The sequence below is a fragment of the Myotis yumanensis genome, unplaced genomic scaffold, assembly GCF_028538775.1.
Source record: "Myotis yumanensis isolate MYYU_CA2020_CCGP unplaced genomic scaffold, mMyoYum1.0.hap1 SCAF_7, whole genome shotgun sequence".
NCBI classification, from domain to species: Eukaryota; Metazoa; Chordata; class Mammalia; order Chiroptera; family Vespertilionidae; genus Myotis; species Myotis yumanensis.
The window spans coordinates 6039711-6051816 of record NW_027223758.1 but is presented as its reverse complement, the minus strand read 5'-3'; the positions used below and the strand labels follow the sequence as shown (position 1 = coordinate 6051816).

Below are 12106 nucleotides of genomic sequence, written 5' to 3'. Positions count from 1 at the left end.
CTTTGGGCTCTTTAGCAGTAATCCTGGTTTAGCCTCAGAACTCTAGGGTGGAGTGGAGAAGGGGCCTTTCACAGCTGGAAAACCATCTCAAGGAAAAGGCAGCTTTTGCTGCAAGAGCTGTGACCTGCTGGAAGTCTAAGTGTAGTGTGGGACAAGGTTTTCCCATCCAGAAAAATACTGGAACATGATTTTGTCACAGCCAAGCGAAACCCAAAATGCTCAAAACCCAGTTCTCTTCAAATTTAAAAAATGAACATTAATCTGACAGTGGTTTGAAGACTGTGGCCCAACTCCAGAAGAGGTTGACAGTTCCTGTCTAAGACAGATCCCATTGAGTCTTTAGTGTATCATGTATTATCTTCCTTATTGCCCTGGGGGTGGAGATGGGGACATGCTATGAGAATGTAGCTCATAGCATGAAAGTTGTGGTTTTGACCTACTAGTGGGTTCAGTGTCGAGCCCAGCGTGTTATGGTGTACCAGGTCTTTCTGGGAGAGCTCTTGCCAGCTCAGTGGTGCCTGGTCCAGAGCTGCTGGCAAGGACTTTTCCAGGAGAAAACCATGCCCTGACACCTGCAAGAATACATTCTGAGTGCAGTGGCCCAGTGTTTGAAATGACCTTAGTTCTCTGTGCAGATCTTGGATACTCAGGCTGAACATCCTTATTTTACTAATCTTTATTGGTAGCTAGACTCGGTATCATGTGTATACAAGCCCGAATTTTAAAAAGGGTTGCGCATGTATTAAGTTTTGTCCTGAAGAAGTCTCCCAGCAAGGTTCCCTGTAGCTCAGAGCACTCGGATGTGATGGGGGTAGCAGAGCTGCCTGGGTGTACACTAAAGCGTTTAAATTGATGTTTTGTTAGGTTTTCATAGACTCTCTGTCCCCAAGATAGAAAGGACCCCTGCATCCCAAGATGGATGAGGATCTTTGTATTTCTCTTCTCCATCATATGTGGTTCTGTGAAGTATGTGATGATGGGCCTGGGGTGCAGGTGAACCCATCTCAATTGGAGTGACCAGTGTGGCAGAAGGGGTGCTGGGCTGCACTTTGCTGTTTGTCTTCTTAACGTTGTGACCTTGAGCAAGTCAGTTCATTTTGTTGAGCTCCAGCATCTTCATATGTAAACTCAGTCTTAGGACACTTGCCCCTTATGTGCTGCAGGGTGTGGTTGGTTGTGAGGCTTTAGAGGAAGGGCTGAGAAGTCCTAAGATGGGGGTTCAAGGCAAGAGAACACTGAAGAGTGCCCAGAGAAAAGGTGGAAGCCTGCAGGTGGAGGAGGACAGAGCCTGCCCTGTCAGAGGACAAGGAGCCAGTCCCTCCTGGTGGCCGTGACGTTGGCTCTGAAGGCAGACCACCTGCATTTGAGTGCTCACTTCTCCATGTGTGACCTTTCTGTGCTTCCGTTTTGTCCTCTGAAAATAGGTGTCAAAATAACCTCCACAACAGTACCTGCCCTTAAGGATTACATGGATAATAATAAGCCGAAAGTCCAAGCCTGGTTTCTGACTATGGGAAATGCTCCGTCATGTTAGGTCTTACTACTGTCAGGACCACAGTAGGCTTTCCCCACATGTGACAATGTTTTGTTTCAGAGACATAACTAGATGTGTGGTGTAGCCAAAGCCTGGTAGCAACCACCATATTTTAGAGCAGCCGTCATTTAACAGGGATAGGTCCTAAGGAAGCCAGTCAGAGCAGCGGGCACCTCGGTTCGGTCGGTGAGTGTGACCCTCCAAGGGAACTGTTATGTGAGATTCCTCTAGGCCCTTTGGAGAAAAGGGGCATATCCATGCCGTGAGTGTGCTGTTTGTGAAAAATTTACAACATTTTATTGGCGAAACTATATTTCAAACATTACCTTGATTACCTTGCTATGGGAAATAGGATAAAGAAAAGCAAAAGCAATTCCTTACATGTCTTGGATTATTCTATATTAGTTCCTAAAGAGATTATTTGGGTGTTTTCTTGAGCAAACAAGCATGTGCTGTTTTTACCTGCTTTACCTGTTCTGTGAGGGCTGTAGGAGACATATTGTCAGGTGTGCAATCAGTGGACCAGGATTCAGAAGACCTGGGTCCCAGCTCTGCCACACCCTGCTGTTCAACCTCGGGCAAGTCACCTAACTTGTTTGGACCTCAGGTTTGAGACCTGAAAAGTGGAGAAGATGTTGGTCATCTTGCCCTGCTCACTTCACCTGGGGCATCATGAGGCTCAGTGAGAGAATCCGGGTAAATTGCTTTACAACCAAAATACAAGTATTAACAAATGGCTGCTGGTAACCAAGTTCTGACCCTCCTAATGAAATATTTTCTTTCTCAGTGATGTTACAGCCTTTCGATTATGACCCCAATGAGAAAAGTAAACACAAGTTTATGGTTCAGTCTATGTTTGCGCCAACTGACACTTCTGATATGGAAGCAGTAGTAAGTACTGAATGCTTCTTACTTTTTAGTATTCAATGATTAGGGACAGAATTGTGGGTGCATGCAGTTCACAGTGTGTTAGAATTGTTTTAAAGGGGAATGTTGTTTCCAGGGAGGTTTTTACTCTGGCTGCCTTTATGGTTTTCCTAAAAGCTTTGATTTTTTACATTTTATGTAACTCTCTAGAATACTGTTCTTTGACTTTTGTATCTCAGTTTGCCTCAGCAATTCCTTGTTCTGATGGATTGTATCTTGAATGGTTTGTGGGTTCTCTCCCTTTCCTCCCATCATGTGCCCTACAGAAAAGGGCACCCGCTCATTACCATGTCTCCCCCCTCCACCCCCTACACCCCCCAGAACTCAGGGGGATGTGAGCGAGGTGAATACTAAATGTCCTCCACACTTAAGAACCCCCCCCGCCCCCCCCCCCTTGGTTCTGGTAAGCATGATTTTTTTTTTTTTCCTTTAGGTTCTTTCATTTTTTTCTGCTTAAATGCATGTTTAACTAATTTGGTAAAAATAAGATGACTTCATTTTCATAAAATAAATGATACTATATTATTGATTTTGCTGGAAAAAGAGTGTAATGGAAATTCCAAAGTAAGCTTGTTACTCAAATAAATGAGGAGGCCTTCTGGTGCTGTGAGTGTGAGTCGCAATATACAGAGCAGCTTCGCCATCCATCGCACCGACCAGGACAGGTGTCTGGTCCTCACAGAGTGGGAAAGAAAGGCAGATTGCCTCACTCCAGCCTGCCAACCCAAACTAAGAGACTGCAGTCATCCAAGAAATGTCTGCAAGTTTGGTTAGCTGTGACTCACACCGTCCTGTAGTTTTCTCTCTCAGAGTTTGATACTGAAGGCTGTTTTATGCACAGCTCACCTTTGTGTCTCAGAATCACCACACAGCCTTTTCTACTCGTCTTGGAAAAGTAAACCGACCATCTTCATGTGTTTAACTTTGGGGCTGTAAATGGAGAAGCCACTATTTGGGGGTTTAAGAGAGATCAGTGATAATGAGCCATCTTCCTTTGCATAAGAACAATTATTGAGGCTACTTTCCCTTTTATTTCCTAGATCAGGATGTGTCATTTCATGTTAATTTGTGTAATCAAGGAAATGTATGGCAAATACAAAATAAGGGATATCTGAGAATATGTTCTATTTGGCTTTTGTTGCATGGCTTACTAAAGAGAGCATGGGCTTGGGTGTGGAGCTGAGGTCTGCCTTTTACTAACACTGTGGCCTTGGGCGATTTCATTAACTCACTTGAGGGTTTGGTCACCTGTAACATGGGGTTAAGGACCTGGTTGATGGGTTGTCGTGGGATGAAACGTGCTCTGTGTAGAGCACCTGGCAGTGCCTGGCTCTGTTTCATCTGCCGTCACAGGTCTGGCACTCTCGTAGTCAAGGTGAATCTCACTTCCTCATATGGTAATTTTTGTACCAGTTTTAAAGATGTTTCTATGAAATGTACATTGTAGAATTTTTGGAAATACAAAAATGAAAAGTTACCTGAAATTTGTTATACCTGACCTAACCACTGTTAATGAATGAAGCCTTGAGCTTTTTTATTTTATTTTAAAATATCTTTTTATTTTGATATACAGAAAGTTGAAAAAATGCTACAATAACCACTCATATTACCTTTACCTAGAGTCACCATTTAACATTTGCCACATCTGCTCGATTTCTGTCATAAGCTTTCTTTTCTACTGAACCACTTGAGGGTAAGATGCAGACTTCACCCCTAAATGCTTCAGAATAAGGCCAGTCTCCTGTATAGCCACATACTGTTACCACAGCCCAGGAGTCAACATGGATCGTATTGTCTAACGGAGAAACACACATTACAGTGTTTTTCAGTTACCCAGAGGCCTTTAGTTCTAGTCTGATAGAGTAGCCTGGACCTTTTTAGTTTTTTATGACTGAATTTTTTAGAGTCTAGGCCAGTTCACTTGTAGAATGTCCCACATTCTGGATTTGTCCAGTCCAGTTGTTTCCTCATGATTAAATTCAGGTCAGATGTTTTGTGGCAAGAATATTCCATAGGTGATGTCATGTATATATCATTTCAGAAGGCATTTAATGTTGATTGTCCCTCTGTTGGTGACACTAAGTTTGATTACTTGGTTGCAATGATGATGGCCAACTCTCTCCAGGGTCAAAGCACATTTGCCCCTTGTGGTTAATAACAGGGAATCAGTGATACGCTGAGTAAACTGGTGCTTGGACTCAGCAGCATTCCTCCTCCCAGAGGCCTTAGCATCCAATGATAGTCCTCCCCAATGCTCTGACGTGTGCATGTTTGCACAGAAGCAGACTCAGAACATTGATGTTGCATCTTCACTGACTTTCTGTGGATTTCCCATGAGTGAAATGCTCCTCAGTGTCCTGTGAACGGCATGCTGTACCACAGAGAAACTGCCAGGGTTTATTGGCAGTCACACCCTGTTGTCTTCATTCTTGGTTCTTAGTACCTGTGTTGCTCCAGCTGCCCTTGCCTCTTGGTCCTGGGGCAGGGCTGGGGGAGTTTGTTCCTTCTCTGTATTGTAACCCTCCTGATGCACTGGGCTACAGTTCTCAGAATCCCATCTTCCACTTCCAAAAGGAGGAAGAGTAAACCAGGAATGCAGCGTCCCAGAACAGGGGTTAGCCAGGAAGCCGCCTGCACCAACAGACGGAGGAGGAGAGCAGCTGAGAAGGCTTGCTGGCTAATGTGCCCTGTTGGTAGTTGGCAGCATGGGTCCCGAACCACACCCAGATAGGAAGTGCTTACTCTGTCTAAGGGATGCACCCTGTAAAGGAGGTTTATTTTCTTAAGGGTCAAGGTTAGCCCTGGCCATCCAACCATCAGCCATCGTCCTCTCTCTTCTAAGTGTTTCCCACAGACTAGCAACAGGGGGGCATTGGTTGACTTTGAGGAGTTAGGCAGCAAGACTGGGATTTGCGAAGTGTAATAAATATTCAGGAAAGCTATTATATTTAATCTTGTCATGTTGAAAATATTGAAATCTCAGCAGTCTTAATTTCTTTATTTGATATATATCAGGGCTTTCTCATTAAGAGTATTTTTCTGAAATTGTCAGTTATAGGAAGAAAATTATTCTTCCCGCAGCTTTATAATATCCTGATTATTAAATTTAAATTGTTTTAGTGGAAGGAGGCAAAACCGGAAGACCTTATGGATTCAAAACTTAGATGTGTGTTTGAATTGCCAGCAGAAAATGATAAACCAGTAAGTATATTTATAGTTAACAATAATTGAATGTTGCAAGCTGATACTTATTTGCATACCATCTCCTGCAAAACCAAGATTTAAGTTGGCAAATTATTTTCCTCTTTCTCATGCATAAAAAAAAAATCTTAAGTCGACAAATAAGTGGGCCCCCACAAAATCAGCCTTTGAAAGACTTGCAGAGAGACAATGAATTGGAATAATTTTTGCCCTTGCAAAGTACAACCTGTTGGCTGTGGAAATGTTATAAATCCCAAAGAGCATCTTTGACTTAACAGAGTTATAGGTCGCTCTTACATGGGGTAAGACTAAAACAGGGAATAATTTGCCATTTATCATGGTGCTTGACAGACAGGTGTTAAGCATATAGGGTCTGTTGTTTCACAAAGAACCTAAAGGTTCTCCAGTCTGCTGTTTCCCTCAGCACCACCTCTCTATCCTGTAACCCCACTTCCTGCTGCTGTCAAAATTGCTTTTAGAGGAGGAGTCTCCACTTCAGACTAACATGTGGGCCCCATACTCTGCTATGGGCCTTGTAGAATGCCTGACTTTGGTCCACTAAATACTGGTAACTCCACCTAGTTGTGACAACCGAAAATATCTCCTGACATTGCCAAATGTGCGCGCCCCCCCTCCCCCCCCCGCCGCCCCCCGCCCGCCACCACCACCATTGAGAATCCCTGTGCTGTCTGAGGGGTGAATCCAAGGAACGGCTTCTCTCAGGCTTCCGCTCACTTTTCTCTTTGTGTAAAACTGAGGGATTGGCCTGGCATGGCCCTTACTTGATTCCAGTTGAAGGCAGAAGACTGAAATGCTAATATGGAAACCCTTCAACCTAGTCAGAAAAACTTAAATTGTATTAAAAACACAATTTGAAGCATAGGCAGAGTATTAGCTACCCTGGTTGTTAATAGCTGAGACCTTCTGAGAACATTACCATAATGACCCCCAGGAATACTCTGGATCTGTGCCAGAACTACTTAGTATGTTCTTTCTGCACAGTCACTGACATGACCATTACTCTGTTTCTTTGAATTGCACATTATGTCCTGGGAAGGTCAGTTTTGGAAGTTATGAGACCTGTATTCTGGCCCTAGCTCTAGCTCTGTGATACATTAGCTCTGTAGATTGGGGCCTTGCCTTATAGGGCCTCACTCTTCTCATCTGGAAAATAAAGGTTGGAGCTAGATAGGTCAGTAGAGCTAGATGAGTAGTTCTAGATTACTACTTGGAACCCCACCACCCAGGACAGCTCTCCTCAGTACACCTAAGCCTCTACGCCAGGGGTCCTCAAACTTTTCAAACAGGGGGCTAGTTCACTGTCCCTCAGACCGTTGGAGGGCCGGACTATAGTTTAAAAAAAAAAACTGAACAAATTCCTATGCACACTGCACATATCTTATTTTGAAGTAAAAAAAACAAAACAGGAACAAATACAATATTTATATTTGCATGTGGCCCGCGGGCCGTAGTTTGAGGACCCCTGCTCTACGCCATCCGCTCCCCCTCCCGTCCTCCCCCAAGCACCCCCCCACCCCACCACCACCACTGACACATCCCTAGTCAGTCTCAAGATGATGTCATAACACATGGAAATGGGGAGGGGGGCACATGTAGCTTTCCCAGATTGAAATATTGCAGACACTGCACTCATTCCACCTTCATCCCAGCTTCCAAGCTCTAAGTTTATGAACTAAATGCCCTCTGTGTCCAGTCCTAGGATGTTCAGATCTTCACGGTGACAGTAATTTGTGGATAAGAGTTCCTGCGCTTGTACAATTACCGCATGCTAATTTTTGCATGGTGGGAGTCTGATGGTACAGTACATACAGACTTTTCCTCCTCCTCTGAAGCATTAGTCTCGGCTGGACTTTGTTATTTGCCCTTCTCAATAATTTCTGGGGCCCAGATGCTTTAGATTATTAATATTAAGATACTAGATGAAGTGATCCATTTTTAAATAAACGTGACATCTTGCAGTGTGGATAAAAGGCTGCCATGTGGTGTTGCTGAGAGCTACTTTACTTTGCATAAAAAAGTCCTTTATTACATAGTTGGTGACACTTGGGCTTTCATTTATTTCTGAACAGCATGATGTAGAAATAAATAAAATTATATCCACAACTGCATCAAAGACAGAAACATCAACGGTGTCTAAATCTCTGAGCTCTTCTTTGGATGATACTGAAGTTAAGAAAGTGATGGAAGAATGTAAGAGGCTGCAAGGTGAAGTCCAGAGGCTGCGGGAAGAGAACAGACAGTTCAAGGTAACAGCATTTCCTTTTCTGATAATCTGAGAAAGGGGGCTTCTTCCCTAGGATCTTGGGGAGGGAAGTTGATGAACCCCTGAATATGTAGGCTTGTTTGTATTTGCACACTTTTCTCCCAGGGAGAAATTCCATAGCTTTCATCAGATTCTCAAAAAGGCCTTGAACTTCCCCTCCCCCCATCAAGAACCTGTGTCTATTTAAACTCTTGTCCCCTGGTGTTAAAAACAAACAAACAAACAAACAAACAAAAAACAAAACCTCTCTCACCTTCCATTAGTGTAAAATGAATATTAGACATAAAAAATAAAGCAGCAGTGGTTATGTGGAATTTACATTTTCAAATCCCATTTCATCCCCACTGGAGGAGAATCTCTTTTTGAAGAGAGTAGATATTGACCTCCATTTTAACGCAGGCATAATTCTGACTTTTGAAGATTCTAAATGAATCTGAACATAAAGCCCTTGTTACACTATGAGCATGGCGATGAGGTTGGAGTTGTCAGAGTAGGTGGAGATTGTGGAAGGAGAGACCCGTGTCCAGCCATGGGCAAGATGGCTGGCAGTGGTGCTGGAGGGTCAGGCTACACTGGGTGGTAGAGGAAGGAGGCGGGGCACTGCTCTCGCCTCGGAGGCCTGTGGTGGTGTGGAAACAACTAGTCAGACTTGAACTAGCTCTGAGTCTAGTGTGTGTTAATCACAGCATCTCCTGGACCTCTTTCCCAAAATACCTCTGCAGCCCCTTCCTGCTTTAAAAGTGTGTCTGTTCTAGACACAGTAGTGAAGAAAACACTTCTGATCATTTGATCAGAGGAACTTTTGTTGCAGCTTAAATTTTGAGGCTGACCTATTCCCTTCATCTTGGTCGTGCCACCCAAGCATGTAATAGGTTTTCGCTCTCTAACTACCACAGCACTCGGTTCTCGTAACAAATTCATTTCCGCCGACTCTTCTCTTTTATTCTGACAGTGTGGTCGGTCTAAAACTGTCAGTGCCTGGGAAGCGGCACTGTCTTCTTTTCCTGAAGAAGTCTTCATTGGCCTCATGCCGTGGAATAAATTAGGAAGCTGACTTTTTACTCTTTGGCTAAAAATCTAAGATACGCCTAAAGCTTCTTCTTGAGTATATTTCTCTTTAGAAACAGAGTTCTGTGCCATTTAAAGTGATAAATAGGTAGAAATAGCTTCTATATAAACCCAATAAAATAAACGCTGTATTTTGCTGTGCCCATTTTTTTTAAGTTAATCGAATAACACTGGTCATTTATCACACTGTGCATCGATATTGGCTATGTCCCATGAGCAGAATATCTTTAAAATATTATCAGGCCAATCTTGACATTAGAAGATTCTTTATCCTGCCAGACACTGATTTCTTGTTTTGTGTTTTTTCATTCTTTTATTTGGCCAACAAATTTCTGGCCCTACCGTGCACCCAGCACTGTGGGTACAAATGAGAGCAGTCCTGCCCTTGAGAAGTTACCTGAGAACAGAGAGACATAGGCACAAACTTTGACATAAAGTGACAAGCAGTTCCACAGGTACACGGAGAGTCGGCTTGGTGGGCTGGCTGCTGCTTGTCTTCAGGACCTGATAGGCACTAGGTGGATGTGAAGGAATAGAAGGAAAAGAAGAAGGGAAAGTGCAGCTGATTTGTGAGTCCTGGGATGAGCAGATGGGTCATTTGCCAGAGTTCTAGCTGCAGAGTATGGCTGTGTGGCAGATAGGAAGGCTTTGGTGTGTGTCCTGTGTAGGGATGTAGGGCTGGCCTGGGACAGGGAAGGAGGAAGAAGGGCCATTTCCTTGCACACCTGTTGGTGGAGGAATGTAGCCAGGTACCTTTATATATAGGAAAAGCAATGTTGCCTCTTCAATGGAAAATCCATGCACCAAGTAGAAAATATTTGAGATGCATGTATCAAGTTGAGTCACATTTTAATATTCCAAATTCATGTTATTTGAATAATGAGAATCCAGCAGTCTACATGTAACTCATCAGATACCTGTACACAGCTCTGCATTGGAAAACTTCCAGGTCCCCTACTTCCAAGTTTCTTGTGATTTTTATATTCCTGTCTTGAGAGGTACCTATTATTTCAAAAACTGATGACTTCATTAGGTAAGCTTGTTCAATAGAGGAAGGAAGGACAGAGGGGTTGGGGCTGGATGTAGGTGAAGAAGAGCAGCTGGGAGACATGGCCAAAAAAGTGGGTATGTCCAGATTAGACCATCTTAAGAACTTTTTTCTATAAATCATGGGGAACCAAGGTATGCCCTGCTTGGATTTGTGGTGCAAAAATGTGTAGGATGGATGGAAGAAAAGAGGGGCTTCTGATATTTTTTAGTGTCCTCAAATCAGCCCCCTCCTAGGCTTCAAAATGAGGAAGTTGGACCACATCATGGGGTCTGAGTGTGGGTATGAAAGCCCCCTGCTAAGCTGTACAGCTGACTCTGCTTCTGGTGTGTGGATTGTCTGAAACGTGCATTTGCTCCCTCAGGAAGAAGATGGACTTCGGATGAGGAAGACGGCGCAGAGCAACAGCCCCATTCCTTCATTGGCCACGGCAGGGAAGGAGGAGGGCCTCAGCACCCGGCTGCTCGCGCTGGTAGTCCTGTTCTTCATCGTCGGTGTCATCATAGGGAAGATCGCCTTGTAGAGGCAGCATGTGGAGGGGGGTCGATTGGATTGATGGATCCGCCATATCATGGGATTTAAATTTACCATAACCATGTATAAAAAGAAATTATGTATGATGACATCTCACAGGTCTTGCCTTTTAAATTACCCCTTCCTGCGCCTGCGAGTGCACCCATACACAAATGTAACACAATGTAACAATCTTTTAGAAAGATACAAATGCATAATACATGATGGGGAAAAGAATGATCTTTGTTAATGATAAGGGAAGCCATGATTAAATGGTAATGGCATGTTGTAAATGTCATTTTAAACATCCGTAGCCTTGGTCCATGTCGCTGGTTACCTCTCTGAAAACACGACTCTCTTCCTTGCCTGGGTGCCGGCCTGGGAGCCAGAGCCCAGCGTGGTGGGAATACCATCCCTCCACAGTCAGCCCACGCTGCTCGCTCGCTCCCAGGCTTCTTGTCCGTGTGATGCCCGGGCCATCAGTTCCTTGGGACTGATGAGCAGAGTCAGCCGCCGAGGAGAATTGTGCTGTGGCGGCATGGGCAGGGTGCTGGACATGGGTGGGCATGGGCACCGACTGGCCCATACTTTGGAAGGAAAAGCCAGTGCTTTGTTCTCTTAAAGGGACCAAGCTAAATTCCTGTTGGTTCACGTCATGTGATTGAACTGTATTCGGAGATGTTTAATGCATATTTAACTTATCTAATGTATTTCATCTCATGTTTTCTTGTCACAAGATTATAGTTAATGCTGTGGCCTAAAAATCACCTGTGCTACATAATGCCGCAGTTGAAGCTGGCATTATGGCCAGAGGGCTGTGGACTCTGCATACACATATACAGACGTGTGGTTCATTTGAATGTTGGAGAACAGCAGCCAGGAAGTATTTTTCTGTGTAAAAAATTAACAACTATCAGAGGGAGGAAAATTTGTAGTAGCAACAGTAAACTTGATTGTACCCTTTTTAATGGAGAAGAGCAGCCGATCTTTTATATTGTTCTCTCACTGCCCACCCCTCAGCCAGCACTCACTTCCAGCACAGGAACCCCAAGCCTGGTCCTGATCCGACCTTACAGGTCCAGCTGCGGATCGGGCAGTGAGTTAGGCAGCAGAGGGTTAGGCGAGGGAGTCGGCCGCCGGGGCAGGGAGGGTTGCGTGAGGGGCTCTGCAGGTAGTCCATCTGGCACGTGGTAACTGAGAGTTTGACTGTGGAATCATTTTATGCCGTAAAAGACCAACCCAATTCTGTTTGACTATGTAGCATCTTAAAAAGAAAAAAAGTAAAATAAATCCCCAAAATCCAGAGTTCTTTTGTCATTTTGTCACATTTGCTATATGCGAGGAATTATTATTTTTATCATAATCATTATTATTTTGTCGTTGGAAGGTTGATTTTAAAATGTACCATACCCATGAGAAAATATATGTTTAATTACACACACACACACACACACATTTGGGGTGTTGACTTCAACTGCAAATATAAAAATAAAATTGCTGAACATCGTAAGCCCCGGTCTCCCTTGCCCTT

The 12106-nt window shown here is 43.9% G+C and overlaps 1 protein-coding gene across 1 annotated transcript in view; it reads left to right on the top strand.

Moving 5' to 3' along the window:
- Positions 1–11880, top strand: part of VAPB (VAMP associated protein B and C) — a 62143-nt gene extending 50263 nt beyond the window's left edge. Inside the window, exons 3-6 of the mRNA XM_070419703.1 lie at positions 2322–2425; positions 5582–5662; positions 7753–7929; positions 10427–11880. Coding sequence (XP_070275804.1) covers positions 2322–2425; positions 5582–5662; positions 7753–7929; positions 10427–10585 — 521 coding nt within the window. The 3' untranslated portion in view covers positions 10586–11880. The remainder of the gene's footprint in view (positions 1–2321; positions 2426–5581; positions 5663–7752; positions 7930–10426) is intronic.
- Positions 11881–12106: the final 226 nt, after the last annotated feature.